The sequence below is a fragment of the Carcharhinus amblyrhynchos genome, chromosome 17 (assembly GCF_965287045.1).
Source record: "Carcharhinus amblyrhynchos chromosome 17, sCarAmb.v2.hapA, whole genome shotgun sequence".
Classification (NCBI taxonomy): domain Eukaryota; kingdom Metazoa; phylum Chordata; class Chondrichthyes; order Carcharhiniformes; family Carcharhinidae; genus Carcharhinus; species Carcharhinus amblyrhynchos.
In genome coordinates, this window is record NC_137340.1 from 57,728,638 (window position 1) to 57,755,066 (window position 26,429).

Consider the following 26,429-nt stretch of genomic DNA (forward strand, 5'->3'; position numbering starts at 1 on the left):
CGTTTCTCAACCCGATTTGCCTGCTTTTTCCTTATAACCTTTGATCACTTTACCAATCAAGAACCTATCTATCCCTATCTTAGGTACGCTCAATGACTTGATATCCACAATCTTCTGTGCCAATGAATTGCATAATTCTCCAAGTTCTGGCTGAAGACATTCCTCTTCACTTTGGTTCTGGAGAGTTGTCTCTTTACTCTGAGGCTATGCCCTAGGATCTAGTCTTTGTGACTAATGAAAACATTTTCCCCATGTCCACTCTATCCAGGCCTTTCATTATTTTGCAAATTTCAATGAGATTCAAATCCCCTCCCCCCGCCCCCCCCAATCCTTTCAAACTCCATCAAATGCAGACCCAGAGCGCTCAGATGCTCTCATACGTTAAGCTTTTCATTCCGGAGATTAGTCTCGTGAGCCTGATGCACTTTGATTTATTGTCAAATGTATTAACATACAGTGAAAAGTATTGTTTCTTGTGCACTACACCGACGAAACATACTGTTCGTAAAGAAGGAAACGAGACAGTGCAGAATGTAGAGTTACAGTCATATCTAGGGTGTAGAGAGAGATCAGCTTAATGCAACGTAGGTCCTTTCAAAAGTCTGACAGCAGCAGGAAAGAAGCTGTTTTTGAGTCAGTTGGTACGTGACCTCAGACTTTTGTATCTTTTTCCTCAAGGAAGAAGATGGAAGAGAGAATGTCCAGGGTGCATGGAGTCCTCAATTATGCTGGCTGCTTTGCCAAGGCAGTGGGAAGCGTAGACAGAGTCGATGGATGGGAGGCTGGTTTGCGTGATGGATTGGGCTATGTTCATGATCTTTTGTAGTTTCTTGCAGTCTTGGGCAGAGCAGGAGCCATACCAAGCTGTGATATAACCAGGAAGAATGCTTTCTCTGGTGCATTTGTAAAAGTTGATGAGGATATAGATGACATGCCAAATTTCTTTAGACCTCTGAGAAAGTAGAGGCATTGGTGGGCTTTCTTAACTATGGTGTCGGCATGGAGGAACGAGGACAGGTTGTTGGTGACCTGGACACCTAAAAACTTGGAGCTCTCCACTCTTTCTACTCATCCCTAAATTTGGTGCTAAACTGGGGGAAGGCTAATTACAACAATATTAGACAGGAACTGAAGAATGTAGATTGGGGCCAGAATGTTTGAGGGCAAATTAACATCTGGCACGTGGGAGGCTTTCAAGTGTAAGTTGATAGGGATTCAGGACTGGCACATTCCTGTAAGGATGAAGGATAAGTATGGCAAGTTTTGGGAACCTTGGATAATAAGAGAAATTGTGAGCCTAGTCAAAGAGAAAAAGGAAGCATTTGTCAAAGCTAGGAAGTGTGGAATACAAAGCTAGCAAGTGTGGAATACAAGGAAAGCAGAGAGAAACTTAAGGAATAAAAAGGGCTAAAAGGGGTCATGAAAAAGCATTGGCTAGCAGGGTTAAGGAAAATCCCAAGGCTTTTTATACAAATTTAAAGAGCAAGAGAGTAGCCAGGGAGAGGGTTGGCCCACTCAAGGACAAGAGAGGGAATCTATGCATGGAGCCAGAGAAAATGGGCGAGTACTTTGCGTCAGTATTCACCAAAGAGAAGGACTTGGTGGATGATGAATCTGGGAAAGGATGTGTAGATAGTTTGAGTCACGTTGAGATCAAGAAGGAGGAGGCATTGGGGTTCTTGAGAAACATTAAGGTAGACAACTTCCCAGGGCCTGATGGGATATACCCCAGAGTATTGAGAGAGGCAAGGGAGGAAATTGGTGGGGCCTTGAGAGAAATCTTTGTATCCTCACTGGCTACAGGGAGGTCCCAGAGGATTGGAGAATAACCAATGTTGTTCCTTTGTTTAAGAAGGGTAGCAAGATTAATCCAGGTAATTACAGGCTGGTGAGCCTTACATCAGTGGTCGGGAAATTATTGGAGAGGATTCTTCGAGACAGGCTTTATTCACACTTGGAAATAAGTAGACGTATTAGTGAGAGGCAGTATGGTTTTGTGAAGGGGAGGTCTTGTCTCACGAACTTGGTTGAGTTTTTTGAGGAAGTGACAAAGATGATTGATAAGGGTAGGGCAGTGGATGTTGTCTACATGAACTTCAGTAACGTCTTTGACAAGGTCCCTCATGGCAGACTGGTGCAGAAGGTGAAGTTGCAGGGAATCAGAGATGAGCTGGCAAGGTGGATACAAAACTGGCTCAGTCATAGAAAGAAGTCTCACAACACCAGGTTAAAGTCCAACACGTTTATTTGGTAGCAAACCCCACTAGCTTTCGGGGCTTTGCCCCTTTGTCAGGTGAGTGGGGAGCTCTGATCACAAATAGGGGATGTAAAGACGCACACTCAGTTTACAGAATACTGATTAGAATGCGAGTCTTTACAGCTAATCACGTCTTTAAGGTGCAGACAATGTGAGTGGAGATAATATTAAGCATAGGTTAAAGAGATGTGTATTGTCTCCAGACAGGACAGTAGTGAGATTTTGCAAGTCGTGGGGGTCACAGATAATGTGACATGAACCCAAGATCCCGGTTGAGGTCATCCACAATCACCAGGCAAGACTGTTCCCTTCCTGTTGGCGAACACTACAGCAGTCACAGGCATTCGGCCTCTGATCTTCTGGTAAGCGTTCTCCGATGCAGCCTTCACGACACACGACAGTGCAGAGTCGCTGAGCAGAAACTGATAGCCAAGTTCCGCACACATGAGGACGGCCTCAACCGGGATCTTGGGTTCATGTCACACTATTTGTAACCCCCATGTCTTGCCTGGGCTTGCAAAATCTCACTACTGTCCTGTCTGGAGACAATACACATCTCTTTAACCAATGCTTAATACTATCTCCACTCACATTGTCTGCACCTTTAAGACTTGATTAGCTGTAAAGACTCGCATTCTAACCAGTATTCTGTAAACAGTGTGTGCTTTTATATGACCTGTTTGTGATCAGAACTCCCCACTCACCTGACAAAGGGGCAAAGCCCCGAAAGCTAGTGGTGTTTGCTACCAAATAAAGCTGTTGGATTTTAACCTGCTGTTGTGAGACTTCTTACTGTGTTTACCCCAGCCCAACGCCGGCATCTCTACATCACGTCGGTCATAGAAGACAGAGGGTAGCAGTGGAAGTGCGCGTTTCTGAATGGAGGGCTGTGAAAAATAGTGTTCCTCAGGGATCAGTCCTGGGACCTTTGCTGTTTGTAATGTATATAAATGATTTGGAGGAAAATGTAACTGGATTGAGTAGTAAGTTTGCAGACGACACAAAGTTTGGTGGATTTGCGGATAGCAATGAGGACCATCAGAGGATACAGCAGGCTATAGATCAGTTGGAGACTTGGGTAGAGAGATGGCAGATGGAGTTTAATCTGGACAAATAGACAAAATGTGAGGTAATGCATTTTGGAAGGTCTAATGCAGATAGGAAATATACTGTAAATGCAGAACCCTTAAGAGTACTGATAGGCAAAGGTATCTGGGTGTGTAGGTACACAGGTCACTGAAAATGGCAATGCAGGTGGAGAAGATAGTCAAGAAGGCGTATGGCATGCTTGCCTTCATCGGCCGGGGTATTGAGTTTAAAAATTGGCAAGTCTTGTTGCAGCTTTATCGAACCTTAGTTAGGCTGCACTTGGAATATGGTGTTCAATTCTGGTTGCCACATTACCAGACTGATGAGGAGGTTTTGGAGAAGGTACAGAAAAGATTTACCAGGATGTTGCTTGGTATGGAGGGCATTAGCTATGAGGAGAGGTTGGAGAAACTTGGTTTGTTCTCACTGGAGCAACTGAGGTTGAAGTGAGACCTGATCGAAGTCTACAAGATTATGAGAGGCATGGACAGAGTGGATAGTCAGAAGCTTTTTCCCAGGATGGAAGAGTCAATTACTAGGGGCATAGGTTTAAGGTGAGAGGGGCAAGGTTTAAAGGAGATGTGCGAGGCACATTTTTTACACAGAGAGTAGTGTGCACCTGGAACTTGTTGCCAGGGGAGGTAGAGGAAGGGGTACGGTAGTGATTTTTAAGGGGTGCCTTGACAAATATACGAATAGGATGGGAATATGGTCCCCGGAAGGGTAAGGGATTTTAGTTAAGTTGGGCAGATGGTCGGTGCAGGCTTGGAGGGCCAAAGGGCCTGTTCCTGTGCTGTACTTTTCTTTGTTCTTTATTCTTTTTGTCCCCATTGACGTAGACAGGGGCATGTTCTCCTTTACGCTTCCTGAAGTCGATGACAATCTTCTTCGTTTTGTTGACATTGAGGGAGAGATTATTGTTGCTGCACCAGTTCGCCAGATCCTCTATCTCGTTCCTGTACTCTGTCTCATCATTGTTTGAGATCCGACCCGCTACGGCGGTGTCGTCGGCAAACTTGACAATCAAATTGGAGGGGAATTTGGCCGCACTTAGGAATATGATTGAAGTTGATTGAGTTTTTTGAAGGGGTAACCAAGAAGATAGATGAGGGCAGTGCAGTTGAAGTTGTCTACATGGACTTTAGTGAGGCCTCAGACAAAGCACTGCATGGTAGATTGTTGCATAAGGTTAAATCTCACATCCAGGGTGAGGTAGCCAATTGGATACAATATTGGCTTGTTGACAGAAGGCAGAGGTTGTGGATGATTGTTTTTCAAACTGAGCTTCTAAGTGGTACAGTGGTTATCACCGCTGCTTCACAGCTCCAGGGACCTCAGTTCGATTCCAGGCTTGAGTCCCTGTCTGTGTGGAGTTTGCATATTCCCCTTTTGTGTGTGTGTGTGTGTGTGTGTGTTTCCTTCAGGTGCTCTGGTTTCCTCCCACAGTCTGAAGATGTGAGTTAGGTTGATTGGCCGTGCGAAATTGTCTCTTAGTGTCTCGGGATGTGTAGGTTAGAGGGATTAGCAGGATAGGGCCTGGAGTGGGATTGTTGTCAGTGCAGACTTGATGGCCGAATGGCCTCCTTTTGCATTGTAGTGCTTCTATAATTTCTATGAAACTGGACGTCTGTGACTGTGTGGTGTGCCTCAGGGATTGGTGCTGGGTCCACTGTCACTTGTTATTTATACGAACGTTTTGGATGAGAATTTAGGAGGCATAGTTAGTAAATTTGCAGGTGACACCAAGATAGGTGGCATAGTGGACAGGCAGTGAAGAAAGTTATCAAGGATTGCAACGTGACCTTGAACAATTGGGCCAGTGATGATGGAGTTTAATTTAGATAAATGTGAGGTGATGCGTTTTGGTAGATCGAATCGGGGCAGGACTTCCTCAGTTAATGGTAGGATACTGGGGAGAGCTATAGAACAAAGAAGGCTTTTGGCATGCTTGGTTTTATTGGAGAGAACATTGAACACAGGAGTTGGGACGTCTTGTTGAAGTTGTACAAGACGTTGGTAAGGCCACATTTGGAATACTGTGTACAGTTCTGGTCACCCTATTATAGAAGGAATATTATTAAACTAGAAAGAGTGCAGAAAAGATTTTCTATGACTCTATAACTCCTCTGGGTCCTCTCCAAGGCCAGCACGTCACATCTTTCCTGAGGTACAGGGCCCAAAATTGCTCACAATGTTCCAAGTGTGGTCTCACCAGAGCCTTTATAAAGCCTCAGCAGTATATACCTGCTTTTGTATTCTTATCTGTACTAATAAGGACCAGGGAAGAATGGCCTTAGAGCAGTTGATATTATTTGATAGAAAGCATCTTCCAAGGGCAAAGTAATGGCAGGAGAGCTCAAATTCACAGTGTGCTCCTCCTGGTTCTTGTGGGAGGCCGGAAACTTTTGCAGTGGCCAGGATGAGCATATGTGCAGCAAGTGTCTCCAGCTGCAGCTCCTGAAAGCCCTAGTTTTGCAGCTGGAACAGTGGCTGGGGACACTGCAGCATCTACGAGACGGTGAGCGTTGTGGATAACACGTACTGAGAGGTGGTCACACCACAGCCAAGACTCGCCAGGGAGACCAAGAGGTCTAGGCAGGCAGTGGAGGGATCTCCTGTGGCCATTCCCCTGTATAACAGATATATTGCTTTGGATACTGTTGAGGGGAATAGCCTCAGGGAAAGCGGCAGCAGCCAGATTATTTGCACCATAGTTGGCTTTGTTGCCCAGTGTGGGAATGCAATAGCTATATGGGATTTAATTGTTAGAGGAAATGGCAGGTAATCTGTGGCCACAATTGAGACTCCAGGATGACATGTTGCCTCACAGGTGCAAGGGTCAAGGATGTTTTGGAGCAGTTGCAGGATAGTCTGGGGGGTAGGGTGAACAGCCAGTGGTTGTGGTACACAGTGCTACAAATGACATGGGATGGGTCATAAAGAATAATGAGGTCCTAAAAGCAGACTATAGAGAGTTGAGAAGTAAACTGAAAGGTAGGATTTCAAAGGTAGTGATCTCAGGTTTACTACCAGTGCTAAGTGGTAGTAAATAGAAATAGTACGATATATCGTATGAATATGTGGCTGAAGAGATAGTGAGGGGGAGGGTTTCAGATTCCTGCGACATTTGGGCTGTTTGGAAGAAGTGGGACCAGGACAAACTAGTACCAGATTGGGACTGGAACTGATATCTTTGGGGGAGTATTTACTAGAACATAGAACACTATAGCACAAACAGGCCCTTTGGCCCACAAGTTGCGCCGATCACTTCTATACCTACTAAGCCATTGACCTATCTATAACCCCCAATCCCATTAGATCCCATATACTCATCCAGAAGTCTTTTAAAAGACCGCAGCGAGTTCGCCTCCACCACCACCGACAGCAGCCGATTCCATTCACTCACCACCCTCTGAGTGAAAAACTTATCCCTGACATCTCCTCTGTACTTATTCCCCAGCACCTTAAACCTGTGTCCTCTCGTAGCGACCATTTCAGCCCTGGGAAATAGCCTTCGAGAATCTACCCTATCTATTCCTCTCAACATCTTATAAACCTCTATCAGATCGCCTCTCAACCTTCGTCTCTCCAGGGAGAAGAGTCCCAGCTCCCTCAACCTATCTTCATAAGGCATGCCTCCCAATACAGGCAACATCCTTGTAAATCTCCTCTGCACCCTTTCAATAGCTTCCACGTCCTTCCTTTAGTGAGGCGACCTGAACTGCGCACAGTACTCCAAGTGGGGTCTGACAAGGGTCTTATAAAGTTGCAGCATTACCTCCCGACTCCTAAACTCAATCCCTCGATTAATGAAGGCCAGTACACCATACGCCTTCTTGACCACATCCTTCACCTGCGAGGCCGATTTGAGTCCTATGGACCCAGACCCCAAGATCCTTCTGCTCTTCAACCCAGCTAAGACTCCTACCCTTGATATTGTACTCCTGCATCCCATTGGTCCTGCCAAAATGGACCACTACACATTTACCTGCGTTGAAGTCCATCTGCCACTTCTCCGCCCAGTCTTGCATCCTATCTATGTCCCACTGCAACTTCTGACATCCCACCAGTCTATCCGCAACACCAATGAAAATGACAAACAGCAAGGGTCCTAGAACAGATCCCTGGGGCGCTCCACTGGTGACCGACCTCCATGCAGAAAAAGACCCATCCACAACCACTCCCTGCCTTCTGCAGGCAAGCCAGTTCTGGATCCACAAGGCCAAAGCCCCCTGGATCCCATGCCCTCTCAGCTTCTCAAGAAGTCTTGCATGGGGGACCTTATCAAACGCCTTGCTGAAGTCCATGTAAACCACGTCTACCGCTCTTCCTTCGTCAATGTGTTCAGTCACATCCTCAAAGAACTCAGCTAGGCTTGTAAGGCACGACCTGCCCTTGACAAAGCCGTGCTGACTACTTCTGATCATTCTAAACTTCTCCAAATGCTCATAAATCTTGTCCCTCAGAAGCCTCTCCATCAACTTACCAACCACTGAGGTCAGACTCACCGGTCGGTAATTTCCCGGGCTATCCCTGTTCCCTTTCTTGAAAATAGGAACCACATCCGCAATCCTCCGGAACCTCTCCCGTCTCCATCGACGACGCAAAGATCATCGCCAGGGGCTCTGCAATCACTTCCCTCACCTCCCACAGTAACCTGGGATACATCCCATCCGGTCCCGGCAACTTGTCTATCTTGATAGAGTTTAAAAGTTCTAACGCATCCTCTTCCTTAACATCCACATACTCAATCTTTTCAGACTGCCACAAACCTGTAGTACAACCTCCCAGATCACTTTCCACCGTGAATACCGAGGCAAAGTACTCATTAAGCACCTCTGCCATTTCTTCCGGTTCCACACAGACTTTTCCCCCTTCACCTTTTATAAGTCCTATCCCTTCTCTTCTCATCCTCTTACTTTTCACATATTTATAGAAGGCCTTGGGATTCTCCTTAACCTTACCTGCCAAGGCCTTCTCATGACCTCTTCTGGCTCTCCTAATTTCCTTTTCTACAGTCCTTATACTCCTCTAGATCCTCAACATCTCCTAGCTCTCTGAACCTTTTATACACCTTTCCTTTCTTCCTGACTAGGTTCACCCCAACCTTCGTGCACCACGGTCCCCGCGCCCTACCAAAACCTCCTTGTCTCATCGGAACGTTATCGTGCAGAGCTCCAGTCAAACATTCCTTGAATATCCGCCACCTTCCTTCTGTACTTTTCCCCAAGAACGCCTCCTTCCAGTTTATTCGTCCAATTATCTGCCTAATGTCTTCATATTTCCCCTTACCCCAGACAAACACCTTCTTAGCCTGCCTGATCCTATCTGTTTCCAATGCTATCGTGAAGGAGATAGAATTATGATCTCCATCCCCAAGATGCTTTCCTACCGAGAGATCCGACACCTGTCCTGGTTCATTAGCCAGCACCAGGTCAAGTACAGCCTCTCCTCTCGTCGGCTTATCCACGTACTGTGTCAGGAAACCCTCCTGAACACACCTAACAAACTCCTCCCCATCCAAACCCCTTACCCTTGGGATATTCCAGTCGATGTTTGGGAAATTAAAGTCTCCCATCACGACCACTCTGTTGTTACTATATCTCTCTCGAATCTGTTTCCCTATCTGCACCTCAACTTCCCTGTCACTATTGGGCGGCCTATAGAAAACACCCAGCAAAGTTATCGACCCCTTGCTGTTCCTAACTTCCACCCACAGAGACTCCGTAGACAGTCCCTCCACGGCATCCTCCTTCTCTGCAGCCATGACACTGTCCCTGATCAACAGTGCCACTCCACCACCTGTTTTGCCCCCAACCCTGTCCTTCCTGAAGCATTTGAATCCCGGCACCTGAAGTACCCAGTCCTGTCCCTGAGACATCCAAGTCTCTGTAATGGCCACCACATCACATTCCCAAGCAGCAATCCATGCCCTAAGCTCATCTACCTTATTTACTACACTCCTGGCATTAAAATAGATACACTTCAGGCCGTCAGTCTGGGCATTCCCTTCTCCACCCCCCTGTCTAACCTCCCTCTCATACTGTCTACAGTCCTTCCCTACCTGGGAGCTAACCTCCTCGGTCTCAGTCTCCTCATCTCTGTTCCCTCCCCCCAACCTTTCTAGTTTAAAGTCCCTCCAGTAGCCCTAGCCTGTCTTCCCGCCTAGATATTGGTCCCCCTGTGATTCAAGTGCCACCCGTCTTTACTGTACAGGTCACACCTGCCCCTAAAGAGGTCCCAATGATCCAGGAACCGGAATCCCTGCCCTCTGCTCCAGTCCCTCAGCCACGCATTCACCCTCCACCTCATTCCATCCCTGCTCTCATTCTCCCGCAGCGCAGGCAGCCAGCCTGAGATTACTAGATTAGAGTGGTTGGGGAGGGTTTAAACTAAAATGACAGGGCGATGGGAACCTATGCAAGGAGTCAATAGAGAAGGGAACAAAGAAAAGGAAAAGATAGTAAGGGGAAGAAGAAAAGTGATAGGCAGGGACATCAAGGGCCAGAATCAGATGCTGTGATGACAAATAGTGGGAATGGGGCCAATAAAGTTAGAGACAGTCGTTAAGTCTTTGCGCCTTAATGTGTGAAGCATTTGCAGCAAAGTGGATGAATTAACTGCGCAAATAGTTGTAAACGGATATAATATAGTGGAGATTATGGACATAAGAACATCATAAGAACATAAGAAACAGGAGCAGGAGTAGGCCATCTAGCCCTTCGAGCCTGCCCCGCCTTTCAATAAGATCATGGCTGATCTGAAGTGGCTCAGTTCCACTTTCCCGCCTTCTCCCCATAACCCTTAATCCCCTTGCCTACCAAAAACCTATCTACCCGCGTCTTAAATATATTTAGCGAGGAAGCCTCCACCACTTCAACAGGCAGAGAATTCCAGAGAGTCACCACCCTTTGAGTGAAGAAGTTCCTCCTCAACTCCATTCTAAACTGCCCCCCCCCCCAACCGAAGCTGTGCCCTCTAGTCCTGCTGTCCTTTCTGAGCGGGAAGAGCCTCTCTACCTCTACCCTACCCATCCCTTTCATCATCTTGTACGTCTCAATGAGATCTCCCCTCATCCTTCTAAACTCTAACGAATACAAGCCCAGTTTATTCCGCCTCTCCTCATAGCTCAACACCCTCAATTCCGGTATCAGCCTAGTGACTGTAGGGTGACCAGGGGTGGGAATTGGACATCCAGATTAAATAGTTTGGGCTTGTTCTTGCTGGAGTTTAGAAGGATGAGAGGGGATCTGATTAGAAACATAGAAGAACTACAGCACAATACAGGCCCTTTGACCCACAAAGTTGTGCCGAACATGTCTCTACCTTAGAGATTAACTAGGCTTACCTTTAACCTTCTATTTTACTAAGTTCCATGTACTTATCTAAAAGTCTCATAAAAGACCCTATCGAATCTGCCTCCACCACTGTTGCTGGCAGACCATTCCACACACCCAGCGCTCTGAGTGAAAAACTTACCCCTGACATCTCCTCTGTACCTACTCCCCAGCACCTTAAACCTGTGTCCTCATTTGGCAACCATTTCAGCCCTGGGAAAAAACCTCTGGCTATCCACTCAATCAGTACCTCTCATCAACTTATACACCTCTATCAGGTCACCCCTCATCCTTCGTCTCTCCAAGGAGAAAAGGCCAAGCTCCCTCAACCTATCCTCATAAGGCATGCTCTCCAATCCAGGCAACATCCTTGTAAATCTCCTCTGCACCTTTTCTATGGTTTCCACATCTTTCCTGTAATGAAGCAACCAGAATTGAACACACTACTCCAAGTGGGGTCTGACCAGGCTCCTAAACTCAATTCCTCGATTGATGAAGGCCAGTACACCATACGCCGCCTTAACCACAGCTTCAACCTGAGCAGCTGCTTTGAGCGTCCTACGAACTCAGACCCCAAGATCTTTCTGATCTTCCACATGGCCAGGAGTCCCACCATTAATATTATACTCTGCCATCCTATTTGACCTGCCAAAATGAACCACTTTGCACTTATCTGGGGTGAACGCCATCTGCCACTTCTCCGCCCAGTCTTGCATCCTATCAATGTCTCACTGCAGCTTCTGACATCCCTCCACACTATCCACAGTACCTCCAACCTTTGTATCATCAGGAAGCTTACCGACCCATCCCTCCACTCCCTCATCCAGGTCATTTATAACAATCACTAAGAGTAAGAGTCCTACAACAGATCCCTGGGGCACTCCACTGGTGACCGACCTCCATGCAGAATATGACCCATCTATATAAGAACATAACATAAGAAATAGGAGCAGGAGTAGGCCATCTAGCCCTTCGAGCCTGCCCCGCCATTCAATAAGATCATGGCTGATCCGAAGTGGATCAGTTCCACTTTCCCGCTCTCTCCCCATAACCCTTAATTCCCCTGTCTGTCAAAAACCTATCTACCCGTGACTTAAATATATTTAGCGAGGTAGCCTCCACCACTTCAACGGGCAGAGAATTCCAGAGATTCACCACCCTTTGAGTGAAGAAGTTCCTCCTCAACTCTGTTCTAAACTGCACCCCCCCCCCCCCCCCCCACCCCCCCCATCTTGAGGCTGTGCTCTCTCGTCCTGCTGTCCTTTCTGAGCGGGAAGAATCTCTCTACCTCTACCCTATCCATCCCTTTCATTATCTTATACATCTCTATAAGATCCCCCCTCAGCCTTCTAAACGCCAGCAAGTACAGACCCAGTCTATTTAGTCTCTCTTCATAGTCTAACCCCCTCATCTCCGGTATCAGCCTAGTGAACCTCCTCTGCACTCCCTCCAAGGCCAAAATATCCTTGCGCAAGTGCGGTGACCAAAACTGCACGCAGTACTCCAGCCGCGGCCTCACCAGTGCCCTGTACAGTTGCAGCAAGACCTCCCTGCTTTTATATTCTATCCACCTTGCTATAAAGGCCAGCATCCCATTCACCTTCTTGATCACCTGCTGCACCTGCAGACTGGGTTTTTGCGACTCATGCAGAAGGACCCCTAGGTCCCTCTACACCGTAGCATGCTGCAGCTTTTCTCCCTTGAAATAGTAATCCCTCCTACTATTATTTCTGCCAAAGTGGATAACCTCACACTTGCTAACATTATACTCCATCTGCCAGATCCTCGCCCACTTGCTCAGCCTATCCAGATCCCTCTGCAGACTTTCCACACCCTCCACACAATTTGCTTTTCCACTCATCTTTGTGTCATCAGCAAATTTCGTTGCCCTACACTCAGCCCCCTCCTCCAGATCATCTATATAAATGGTAAATAGCTGAGACCCCAGCACCGATCCCTGCGGCACTCCACTAGTCACCAACCACCAAACAGAATAGCACCCATTGATACCAACTCTGTGCCTCCTACTAGACAGCCAATCCTCTATCCACGCTAACACCTTACCCCCAACTCCATGCCCCCTAACCTTCTGAAGCAACCTTTTGTGCAGCACCTTATCAAACGCTATAACTACTCTTTGCCTTCTGTGGGCAAGCCAGTTCTGGATCTACAAAGCAATGTCCTCTTGGATCCCATGCCCCCCACTTTCTCAATAAGCCTTGTATGGGGCACCTTATCAAATGCCTTGCTGAAGTCCACATATACTACATCTACTGTTCTTCCTTCATCAATGTGTTTTTATTCACATCTTCAAAAAATTCAGTCAGGCTCATAAGGCGTGATCTGCCTTTGACAAAGCCGTGCTGACTATTCTTAATCATATTATACCTCTCCAAATGTTCATAAATCCTGCCTCTCAGGATCTTCTCCATCAACTTATCAACCATTGAGGTTAGACTCCCTGGTCTATAATTTCCAGGGCTATCTCTACTTCCTTTCTTGAATAAAGGAACAACATCCGCAATCCTTCGGAACCTCTCCCGTCTCCATTGATGATGCAAAGATAATCGCCAGAGTCTCAGCAATCTCCTCCCTCGCCTCCCACAGTAGTCTGGGGTACGTCCCATCTGGTCCTGGCAACTTATCTAACTTGATGCTTTTCAAAAGCTCCAACACATCCTCTTTCTTAATATCTACATGCTCAAGCTTTTCAGTCCACTGCTAGTCTGCATGACAACCACAAAGATCCTTTTCCATTGTGAATACTGAAGCATTCATTAAGTACCTCTGCTATTTCTTCCAGTTCCATACAAACTTTCCCGCCGTCACACGTGATAGGTCCTTTTCTTTCTCGTCTTTTCCTCTTGCTCTTCACCTACTCTGTAAGAAGCCTCACAACACCAGGTTAAAGTCCAACAGGTTTATTTGGTAGCACAAGCTGCAAGCTCTCGGAGCACTGCCCCTTTATCAGGTGAGTGGAAGTTCTGTTCACAAACAGGGCATATAAAGACACAAACTCAATTTACAAAATAATGGTTGGAATTCCAATACACTATCTGTAACTCCCTTGACTTGCCTGGGCTTGCAAAATCTCACTAACTGTCTTGGCTGGAGACAAGACACATCTCTTTAACCTGTGCTTAACACTCTCTCCACTCACATTGTCTGTACCTTTAAGACTTGATTACCTGTGAAGACTCGCTTTCCAACCATTATTTTGTAAATTGAGTTTGTGTCTTTATTTGCCCTGTTTGTGAACAGAATTCCCGCTCACCTGATGAAGGGGCAGCACTCTGAAAACTTGTGGCTTGTGCTACCAAATAAACCTGTTGGACTTTAACTTGGTATTGTGAGATTTCTTAGTGTGCTTACCTCAATCCAATGTCGGCACCTCCACATCATTCCTACGTTTGAGGCCCTACTTTTTAATTTAACTCCCCAAATTCAGCTTGTAGGACCTCATCCTATTTTTTACCTGCACCACAACAGCTGGCTGTACATCCTCCCCCTTCAGAATGTCCTGCAGCTGCTCCGAGACATCCTTGACCTTTGCACCAGGGAGGCAACATATCATCCTGGAGTCTTGTTTGTTTCCTTAGAAATGCACGAGTATTCCCCTTAGAAGGTGGAAGGGGCTGGGGGGAGGTATATAAATTGGCCAGAAAGATTTGATTTGATTCATTATTGTCACGTGTATTAATATACAGTATTGTTTCTTGCGTGCCATACAGACAAAACAGACCGTTCATAGAGAAGGAAACGAGAAAGTGCAGAATGTAGTATTACAGTCATAGCTAGGGTGTAGAGAAAGATCAACTTAATGCAAGGTAAGTCTTGTCAAAAGTTTGACAGCAGCAGGAAAGAAGCTGTGCTCGAGGAGATGTTAGGGGTAAGTTTTTCACTCCGAGGGAGGTGAGTGAGTGGAATTGGCTGCCGTCGGTGGTGGTAGAGGCGAACTCACTGGGGTCCTTTAAAAGACTTCTGAATGAGAACGTGGGATTTAATGGGATTGGGAGTTACAGATAGTTCTATGGCTTGGTAGGTATGGATATGACTGCAACTTGTGGGCCGAAGGGCCTGTTTCTGCTGTAGTGCTCTATGTTATATGAGTTGATTGGTACGTATGTTATTTTCGCTTTTCGTGAAACTCTTCCGTCCTTGATACAAAGGCAAGCACCAACCGCCATCCGATTCAAAAGTCCTTTATTCTTCTCACGTACGCAAGCTGGCAAGCCTTTGTTATGTAACTTCCACTCAGTGCTGGGATTGTAAAACTACATAAAGGGGGACTGTTCTATTTTTCAGGGCGCCTTTGCAGGTAGCAAAGGACTGGGTACTTCAGGTGCCGGGATTCGGATGGTTCAGGAAGGACAGGGAGGGAGGCAAAAGAGGTGGTGGAGTGGCACTGTTGTTCAGGGACAGTGTCATGGCTGTAGAGAAGGTGGATGCCGTGGAGGGACTGTCTACGGAGTCTCTGTGGGTGGAAGTTAGGAACGGCAAAGGGTCGATAACTTTGCCGGTGTTTTCTATAGGCCGCCCAATAGTGACAGGGAAGTTGAGGTGCAGATAGGGAAACAGATCCGAGAGAGATGAAGTAATAACAGAGTTGTCGTGATGGGAGACTTCGATTTCCCAAACATCGACTGGAATATCCCGAGGGTAAGGGGTTTGGATGGGGAGGAGTTTGTTAGGCGTATTCAGGAGGGTTTCCTGACACAGTATGTGGATAAGCCTATGAGAGGAATGGTCATGAGAAGGCCTTGGCAGGTCAGATTAAGGAGAATCCCAAGGCGTTCTACAAATAAGAACATAAGAACATAAGAAATAGGAGCAGGAGTAGGCCATCTAGCCCTTCGAGCCTGCCCCGCCATTCAATAAGATCATGGCTGATCTGTTGAGGCTCAGTTCCACTTTCCCGCCCTCTCCCCATAACCCTTAATCCCCTCTCTTATCAAAAACCCATCAACCCGCTTCTTAAAAATATTTAGCGAGGCAGCCTCCACCACTTCAACGGGCAGAGAATTCCAGAGATTCACCACCCTTTGAGTGAAGAAGTTCCTCCTCAACTCTGTTCTAAACCGCCTCCCCTTTATCTTGAGGCTGTGCCCCCTAGTCCTACTGTCTTTTTTGAGCGGGAAGAGTCTCTCCACCTCTATCCTATCCATCCCATTCATCATCTTATACGTCTCAATGAGATCTCCCCTCATTCTTCTAAACTCTAGCGAGTACAAGCCTAGTTTATTCAGCCTCTCCTCATAGCTCAACCCCCTCAACTCCGGTATCAGCCTAGTAAACCTCCTCTGCACTCCCTCCAGGGCCAAAATATCCTTGCACAGGTGCGGCGCCCAAAACTGCACACAGTACTCCAGCTGCGGCCTCACCAATGCCCTATACAGCTGCAGCAAGACCTCCCTACTTTTATATTCAATCCCCCTCGCTATGAAGGCCAGCATCCCATTCGCCTTCCTGACCACCTGCTGCACCTGCAAGCTGGGTTTTTGCGACTCATGCACAAGGACCCCGAGGTCCCTCTGCACCGTCGCCTGCTGCAGATTTTCGCCCCGTAAGTAATAGTCCTTCCTACCATTCTTCCTACCAAAGTGGACCACCTCACACTTGCCAACATTAAATTCCATTTGCCATTTCCTGGCCCATTCTCCCAGCCTATCTAGATCCTTCTGCAGACTCTCCACACCCTCCGCACAATTTGCCTTTCCCCCAATCTTGGTGTCATCAGCAAATTTCGACACCCTGCACTCGGTTCCCTCCTCCAGATCATCTATATAAATGGTAAATAGCTGAGGCCCCAGCACCGACCCCTGGGGCACCCCACTAGTCACCAACCGCCAATCCGAATAGCACCCATTGACCCCCACTCTCTGCCTCCTATTTGACAACCAATCCTCTATCCACGCTAACACCCTACCCCCAACTCCATGTCCCCTGACCTTCTGCAATAACCTCTTGTGAGGTACCTTGTCAAACGCCTTCTGAAAATCCAGAAAGACCACATCCACCGGCTCTCCTCTATCCACTGCCCTAGACACATCCTCATAGAACTCCAGTAAATTTGTCAGACACGACTTCCCTTTAATGAAACCGTGTTGCGTCCGCCCTATCAAGCAATTCCCTTCAAGATGCCTCGCAATTTCCTGCTTAATGACGGATTCTAACATTTTACCTACCACAGACGTTAAACTAACCGGCCTATAATTCCCCGCCTTTTGCCTGGCACCCTTCTTAAACAACGGCGTAACATTAGCCGTTTTCCAATCTTTCGGCACTTCCCCGGAATCCAGCGACGTCTGGAAAATAACCACCAAGGCATCCACTATAACCTCCGCCATTTCTTTCAGAACCCTCGGATGCATTCCATCCGGTCCTGGGGACTTGTCCACAATCAGCCCCTCCAGTCTGTCGAGCACCACCTCTCTAGTAACAGTAATGTCATTAAGACCCTCCATTCCTACCACCTTTCCATCGCTAACACCCGGCAAATTACTCACGTCCTCTTCCGTGAAGACAGAAACAAAAAAGTTATTCAAGACCTTAGCCATATCCCCATCCCCTACCACTAGCTCCCCTTTCTCATTCTCTAAAGGACCAACGTTCACCCTAGCCAGCCTCTTCCTTTTTATATATTTATAAAAACTCTTGCTATCCTTTTTTATATTAAGTGCTAGCCCAGCCTCATAGCTTCTCCTACCCTCCTTTATCAACTTCTTTGTCAATCTTTGTTGACATTTAAACCTTTCCCAATCCTCTTCTCGCCCACTGCTCTTAGCTACTCTAAATTCCTCCGCTTTTAATTTAACACTTTCCTTCACCTCCTTCGTTATCCACGGCTTATTACCTCTCTTCCTACTGTCCTTTTTAACCATCGGAATAAATTTCTGCTGAGCACCAAGAAAGATCTCCTTAAAGATCCTCCACTGCTCCTCAGCAGACCTACCTTCCAACGCACTCCCCCAGTCCACATTCGCCAATTCTTCTCTCATCCTACCATACTCCCCTCTATTCAAACAGTAAAAGGATGAGAAGTGAAGGGATTGGACCTATAAAAGGTGAAGGGGGAAAAGTCTGTGTGGAACTGGAAGAAATGGCCGAGGTGCTTACTGAGTACTTTGCCTCGGTATTCACGGTGGAAAGTGATCTGGGAGGTTGTACTACAGGTTTGCGGCAGACTGAAAAGATTGAGTATGTGGATGTTAAGAAAGAGGATGTGTTGGAACTTTTAAATTCTATCAAGATAGATAAGTCGCCGGGACTGGATGGGATGTACCCCAGGTTACTGTAGGAGGTGAGGGAAGTGATTGCAGAGTCCCTGGCGATGATCTTCGCGTCGTCAATGGAGGTGGGAGAGGTTCCGGAGGATTGGAGGATTGCGGATGTTGTTCCTATTTTCAAGAAAGGGAACAGGGATAGCCCGGGAAATTACCAAACAGTGAGTCTGATCTCAGTGGTTGGTAAGTTGATGGAGAGGATTCTGAGGGACAGGATTTGTGAACATTTAGAGAAGTTTAGTATGATCAGAAATAGTCAGCACGGCTTTGTCAAGGGCAGGTCGTGCCTTACGAGCCTAGCTGAGTTCTTTGAAAATGTGACTGAACACATTGACAAAGGAAGAGCGGTGGACGTGGTTTACATGGACTTCAGCAAGGCGTTTGATAAGGTCCCCCATGCAAGACTCCTTGAGAAGGTGCAAGTGCATGGGATCCAAGGGGTTTTGACCTTGTGGATCCAGAACTGGCTTACCTGCAGAAGGCAGAGAGTGGTTGTGGGTGGGTCCGTTTCTGCATGGAGGTCGGTCACCAGTGGAGTGCCCCAGGGATCTGTTGTAGGACCCTTGCTGTTTGTCATTTTCATAAATGACCTGGATAAGGAAGTGGAGGGATGGGTTAGTAAGTTCGCTGACGACACGGAAGTTGGTGGTGTTGTGGATAGTCTGAAGGGATGTCAGAAGTTGCAGTGTGACATAGATGTGAGACTGGGTGGAGAAGTGGCAGATGGACTTCAATGCGGATAAATGTGTAGTGGTCCATTTTGGCAGGACCAATGGGATGAAGGAGTATAATATCAAGGGCAGGAGTCTTAGCAGTGTTGAGGAGCAGAAGGATCTTAGGGTCCAGGTCCATAGGACACTCAGGTGGAGGATGTGGTCAAGAAGGCGTTTGGTGTACTGGCCTTCATTAATCGAGGGATTGAGTTTAGGAGTCGGGAGGTAATGCTGCAACTTTATAAGACCCTTGTCAGACCCCACTTGGAATACTGTGTGCAGTTCTGGTTGCCCCACTACAGGAAGGATGTGGAAGCTATTGAGAGAGTGCAGAGGAGATTTACAAGGATGTTGCCTGGATTGGGAGGCGTGCCTTATGAAGATTGGTTGAGGGAGCTAGGTCTCTTCTCCCTGGAAAGACGAAGGTTGAGAGGCGACCTGATAGAGGTTTATAAAATGTTGAGAGGAATAGATAGGGTGGATTCTCAGAGACTGTTTCCCAGGGCTGAGATGGTTGCTACAAGAGGACACAGGTTTAAGGTGCTGGGATACAAGTACAGAGGAGATGTTAGGGGTAAGTTTTTCACTCAGAGGGTAGTGAGTGAATGGAATAAACTAGGCTTGTACTCGTTAGAGTTTAGAAGAATGAGGGGAGATCTCATTGAGACGTATAAGATGATGAATGGGATGGATAGGATAGAGATGGAGAGACTCTTCCCGCTCAAAAAAGACAGTAGGACTAGGGGGCACAGCCTCAAGATAAGGGGGAGGCGGTTTAGAACGGAGTTGAGGAGGAACTTCTTCACTCAAAGGGTGGTGAATCTCTGGAATTCTCTGCCCGTTGAAGTGGTGGAGGCTGCCTCGCTAAATATTTTTAAGAAGCGGGTTGATGGGTTCTTGATAAGAGAGGGGATTAAGGGTTATGGGGAGAGGGCGGGAAAGTGGAACTGAGCCACGACGGATCAGCCATGATCTTATTGAATGGCGGGGCAGGCTCGAAGGGCTAGATGGCCTACTCCTGCTCCTATTTCTTATGTTCTTATGTTCTTATGAATCGGCTGCCGTCGGTGGTGGTAGAGGCGAACTCGTTGGGGTCTTTTAAAAGACCTCTGGATGAGTATATGGGATTGGGAGTTTCTATGGCTTGGTAGGTATGGATGTGATCGGTGCAACTTGTGGGCCGAAGGGCCTATTTGTGCTGTAGTGTTCTATCTTCTATGTTTTAAAGGCACCCAGAATGATGGGACAATCCCCCTTTTATGTAGTTTTACAATCCTCCTTCATCTATATCTTGTAGCCCATGATGCTTTTTTAAAGTTTATTTATTAGTGTCACAAGTAGCTTACAGTAATACTGCAGTGAAGTTACTGAAAGTCCCCTAGTCACCACACTCCAGCATCTGTTTGGATACATTGGGGGAGAAGTTAGCGTAGCCAGTGCTTTGGATTGTAGGAGGAAATCGGAGCACCCGGTGGAAACCCATGCAGACACAGGGAGAATGTGCAGACTCCGCAGGACAGTGACCAAAACGAGGAATTGAACCCTGGTCCCTGATGTTGTGAGGCAGTGGTGCTAACACTGTTGCACATGCTGCCCCACTTACTGTTGTTACTTTGTGTAGCAACACAAAAGTTAAGCACTTTTTGAATAACAAAGTTTAATGCCTGGTGTAATTTTGTAGCAACTTGGTACAGCACATTATGGGAGATTTCTTGTACAATAATTTGAATTTGCATGTCTTTGTCCACACCGTCAGTTGACTGAAGTGTGAGGACAACAGCAACTACTCTTGTTTCTTTTGCTCTTGTAAACTCTATGCTGGGTTGTGGCTGTGGTGCCATAGCTGTAGTGCAGAGGTCTCCACCAGATGTTTATACCTATATTGAACTTGTCTGTTGTGAAGATTGACTCAGCCACATTAAGCCCTCTGTATCTACCATAGGCTTTTTTTTTCTTAATCCTGACCTTTATGTTACTTGACATCAAAGGTTCTCTGGTCATGGTTCCACCCTTTCTTTTTGTGGGAATGTATTTGCCCTATCTTCTCCTTGAAGGCCTAAAAGTAGCTGCTCCCAGTCCACTTGGTCCAAATCGCGTCTTATCTTAGTAAAATTAGTTTTGTCCCAGTTAAGAACTTTTGTTCCCAGCCCTTTCTTATCCTTTTCCATAACTATTCATGTACCTTCCACCTACCCAGGGTTATTTCCAAACATCAGGTCCACAATTACCCCCCCCTTTGTTGGGCTTTCTATGTACTGGTTAGAAAAGTTCTTCTGAAACATTACCTCTTCATAGAGGTGATCTTTTCTGAGGAGTTTTAGCGTTTTCCTTTTTGTTTCAGATTTTTAGCATCCCTGATAGTCCCCTTTAGATTTAGGTGCAATAATGAATTTGTTTCTGCAGAGATTGCTGGTGGTAATGATGATATTGAGGATGTACCTATAAAAAAGTTCAAACAGTGAATCACTGCTCTATATTAAAATGTTTTGCGAATAGGTGTTACTAGACTGTTATAGAACTGTATATGGGAAGAACTACACTGAGGAATATATTTTATTTTTATAGGTTTATGTTATCCAAGTGAACTGGTCAGATGATACATCAAATACCATCTACAGGCGATACAGCAAGTTTTTCGACCTCCAGGTAATGTTTTATTTCATCCTGCTTAACTCTTAACTAATACAGGGTTGCTGGCAGTAGCCACTCTTCAAGCCTCCTTGTTTGAACAAAGTTGGTGGATTACCTTTTTTGATATTTAATGGACTCAGCTGTTTCTGTAATACACAATTATTTTTGTCAAGTTTGCAGTTCTTGCTAAACCAAATGGGGTGAATTGGAGAATGCAGTTCAAACATTTAAAAATTAAGTGCCTGCAACAATACAATACCGATAAATGTATAGCATTACGCATTGGAAGTAAAAATAAACAACACATGTTTTGCATGTATTATGTTGAAGTAGATGGTGGCTTCTTGGTATAATTGGCGCTCAACATACCCAACAGAGCAGCAATCAACATGGCCATTAGAATGTTCAAGTACAGAGCAAAATTATGAAGGATAATTCTTGAAGCTTTTATCAAACTGTACAGTGCTCCGGTTGGACCGCAACTTCAGTACTTTGCCCAGTTTCTAATGAGTGAAGCGGTTTCTTTTATGGTACATGAGCACCGCTGGCTGGCCAGCATTTGTTGCCCTCAAAGGTGGTGAGCTGCCTTCTTCAATCTCTGCAGTCCATGTACTGTGGATTGACCCACAATACAGTCAGGGTGGAAATTTCAGGCTTTTGACTCAGTGATTGCGAAGGAACAGTGATATATTTCCACGTCAGGATAATGAGTGGCTTAGAGAAGAACTTCCAGGTGGTGGTGTGTCCATGTATCTGCTGCCCTTGTCCTTCTAGATGGAAGTGGTCTGGTTTGGAAGGTATTGTTTGAGAGGACTGTACCATGGGCACTCTTACTGATACTGTCATGGACAGATGCACCTGCAGCTGGGAAGGATGTTTTTCCCTCTTCTTGGTTCTCTCACTACCAGCCCTACAGACCCAGCAGTTATATCATAGAACATAGACCACCACAGCACAAACAGGCCCTTCGACCCACAAGTTGCACCGACCATACCTACCAGGCCTATCTATAACTCTCAATCCCATTAAATCACATATACTCATCCAGAAGTCTCTTAAAAGACCCCAACGAGTTCGCCTCTACCACCACCGACGGCAGCCAATTCCACTCACTCACCACCCTCTGAGTGAAAAACTTACCCCTAACATCTCCTCTGTACCTGCTCCCCAGCACCTTAAACCTATGTCCTCTCGTAGTGACCATTCCAGTCCCTCACCAGGGTGGTGAGGGACTGGAATGCCCTGCCAGCTGCAGTTGTAAATGCGCCTAGTTTGGGGGCGTTTAAGAGATCTGTGGATAGGGTTATGGACGAAATGGGATTGGTTTAGATTAGTGGGTTAGTGTTTTTTTTTAAGAAGCTGGTCGGCGCAACATCGTGGGCCGAAGGGCCTGTTCTGCGCTGTAATGTTCTATGTTCTATGTTCTATTTCAGCCCTGGGAAATAGCCTCCGAGAATCCACCCAATCTATACCTCTCAACATTTTATAAACCTCTATCAGGTTGCCTCTCAATCTTCGTCTCTCCAGGGAGAAGAGACCGAGCTCCCTCAAACTATCTTCATAAGGCATGCCTCCCAATCCAGGCAACATCCTTGTAAATCTCCTCTGCACTCCCTCAATAGCTTCCACATCCTTCTTGTAGTGAGGCGACCAGAACTGCGCACAGTACTCCAAGTGGGGTCTGACAAGGGTCCCATAAAGTTGCAGCATTACCTCCTGACTCCTAAACTCAATCCCTTGATTAATGAAGGCTGGCACACCGTACACGTTCTTGATCACATCCTCCACCCGCGAGGCCGATTTAAGAGTCCTGTGGACCCGGACCCCAAGGTCCTTCTGACCTTCTACACTGCTAAGACTCCTACGCTTGATAGTGTACTCGTTCCTCCCATTGGACCTGCCAGAATGGACCACTACACATTTAGAACATAGAACATTACAGTGCAGTACAGGCCCTTCGGTCCTCGATGTTGCGCCAACCAGTGGAACCAATCTAATGACCCTCTAACCTAAACTATTCCAATGTTATCCATATGCCTATCCACTGACCATTCGAACGCCCTTAAAGTTGGCGAGTCCACAACTGCTGCAGTCAGGGAATTCCACGACCTTACTACCCTCTGAGTAAAGAACCTACCTCTGACATCCGTCTTACAATTACCACCCCTTAATTTAAAGCTATGTCCCTTGTGTTAGCCATCACCATCCGAGGTAAAAGGCTCTCACTGTCCACCCTATCCAATCCTTTGATCATCTTGTATGCCTCAATCAGGTCACCTTGTAACCTTCTTCTCTCCAATGAAAATAACCTCAAGTCCCTCAGCCTTTCCTCATAAGACCTTCCCACCATACCAGGCAACATCCTGGTAAACCTCCTCTGCCTCCAATGCCTCCACATCTTTCTTATAATTTGGCGACCAGAACTGTACACAATACTCCAAGTGCGGTCGCACCAGAGTTTTGTACAGTTGTAACATGAACATAACATAAGAACATAAGAAATAGGAGCAGGAGTAGGCCATCTAGCCCCTCGAGCCTGCCCCGCCATCCAATAAGATCATGGCTGATCTGAAGTGGCTCAGTTCCACTCTCCTGCTTTCTCCCCATAACCCTTAATTCCCTTGCCTACCAAAAACTTATCTACCTGCGTCTTAAATATATTTAGTGAGGTAGCCTCCACCACTTCAACGGGCAGAGAATTCCAGAGATTCACCACCCTTTGGGTGAAGAAGTTCCTCCTCAACTCTGTTCTAAACTGCACCCCTCTTATCTTGAGGCTGTGCCCTCTAGTCCTGCTGTCCCTTCTGAGCGGGAAGAACCTCTCCACCTCCACCCTATCCATCCCATTCATCATCTTATACGTCTCAATAAGATCCCCCCTCATCCTTCTAAACTCCAACGAGTACAAGCCCAGTCTATTCAGCCTCTCTTCATAGCTCAACCCCCTCAACTCCGGTATCAGCCTAGTGAACCACCTCTGCACTCCCTCCAAGGCCAAAATATCCTTGTGCAAGTGCGGCGACCAAAACTGCACATAGTACTCCAGCCGCGGCCTCACCAGTGCCCTGTACAGTTGCAGCAAGACCTCCCAACTTTTATATTCAATCCCCCTCGCTATGAAGGCCAGCATCCCATTTGTCTTCCTGACCACCTGCTGCACCTGCAGGCTGGGTTTTTGCGACTCATGCACAAGCACTCCCAGGTCCCTCTGCACCGTAGCACGCTGCAGCTTTTCGCCCTGTAAGTAGTAGTCCTTCCTACCATTATTTCTACAAAAGTGGATAACCTCACACTTGCCAACATTGTATTCCATCTGCCAGGTCCTCGCCCACTCGCTCAGCCTATCCAGATCCCTCTGCAGACTTTCTACACCCTCCGCACAATTTGTTTTTCCACTTATCTTTGTGTCATCAGCAAATTTCGACACCTTACACTCGGTTCCCTCCTCCAGATCATCTATATAAATGGTAAATAGCTGAGGCCCCAGCACCGATCCCTAGTCACCAACCGCCAATCCGAATAGCACCCATTGACACCTACTCTCTGCCTCCTATTTGACTGCCAATCCTCTATCCACGCTAACACCTTACCCCCAACTCCATGCCCCCTATCCTTCTGAAGCAACCTTTTGTGCGGCATCTTATCAAACTCCTTCTGAAAATCGAGAAACACCACATCCACCGGTTCCCCTCCGTCCACCGCACTAGACACATCCTCATAGAATTCCAATAAATTCGTCAGACACGACTTCCCCTTAACGAATCCATGCTGCGTCTGCTCTATCAAACAATTCTTCTCAAGATGCCTCGCTATTTCTTCTTTGATGACGGATTCAAGCATTTTTCCTACAACAGACGTTAAACTAACTGGCCTATAATTCCCTGCCTTTTGCCTGCTACCCTTTTTAAACAGCGGCGTAACATTAGCCATTTTCCAATCTTCTGGCACTTCCCCAGAATCCAGCGAGGTTTGGAAAATAATCACTAAGGCATCCGCTATCACCTCTGCCATTTCCTTCAGAACCCTGGGATGCGTTCCATCCGGTCCTGGGGACTTGTCCACCATCAGTCCCACTAGTCTGTCGAGCACTACCTCTCTAGTGACAATGATCTCATTCAGGCCCTCAACTCCTACCATCTTTCCATCGTTAATACCCGGCAAACTATTCACGTCCTCCTCTGTGAAGACCGAAGCAAAAATCTTATGACCTCATGGCTCCGAAATTCCATCCCTCTACCAATAAAAGCTAACACACCGTACGCCTTCTTCACAACCTTATCAACCTGGGTGCCAACTTTCAGCGATCTATGCACATGTACCCTGAGATCTCTCTGCTCGTCAACACTACTAAGAGTCCTTCCATTAGCCCTATATTCTGTACTCCTGTTATTCTTAAGAGATAAGAGAGGGGATTAAGGGTTATGGGGAGAGGGCGGGAATGTGGAACTGAGCCACGACAGTTGTTTAAGAAGGGTGCCAGGCAAAAGGCGGGGAATTATAGGCCAGTTAGTTTAACATCTGTGGTAGGTAAAATGTTAGAATCTGTCATTTAAGGAGGGAATTGCTTGATAGAGCAGACGCAGCACGGTTTCATTAAAGGGAAGTCGTGTCTGACAAATTTACTGGAGTTCTATGAGGATGTGTCTAGGGCGGTGGATAGAGGAGAGCCGGTGGATGTGGTCTTTCTAGATTTTCAGAAGGCATTTGACAAAGTGCCTCACAAGAGGTTATTGCAGAAGGTCGAGGGACATGGAGTTGGGGGTAGGGTGTTAGCGTGGATAGAGGATTGGTTGTCAAATAGGAGGCAGAGAGTGGGGGTCAACGGGTGCTATTCGGATTGGCGGATGGTGACTAGTGGAGTGCCCCAGGGGTCGGTGCTGGGGCCTCAGCTTTTTACCATTTATATAGATGATCTGGAGGAGGGAACCGAGTGTAGAGTGTCGAAATTTGCTGATGACACCAAGATTGGGGGAACGGCAAATTGTGCGGAGGGTGTGGAGAGTCTGCAGAAGGATCTAGATAGGCTGGGCGAATGGGCCAGGAAATGGCAAATGGAATTTAATGTTGGCAAGTGTGAGGTGGTCCACTTTGGTAGGAAGAATGGTAGGAAGGACTATTA

The 26,429-nt window shown here is 46.7% G+C and overlaps 1 protein-coding gene across 2 annotated transcripts in view; it reads left to right on the top strand.

The window, feature by feature from the left end:
* Window positions 1-26,429, top strand: part of sh3pxd2aa (SH3 and PX domains 2Aa) — a 610,480-nt gene that overhangs the window by 71,787 nt on the left and 512,264 nt on the right. For both annotated transcript variants that reach the window (XM_080206018.1, XM_080206019.1), the window contains exon 2: window positions 21,245-21,325. In XM_080206018.1, the coding sequence (XP_080062144.1) occupies window positions 21,245-21,325 (81 nt within the window). The remainder of the gene's footprint in view (window positions 1-21,244; window positions 21,326-26,429) is intronic.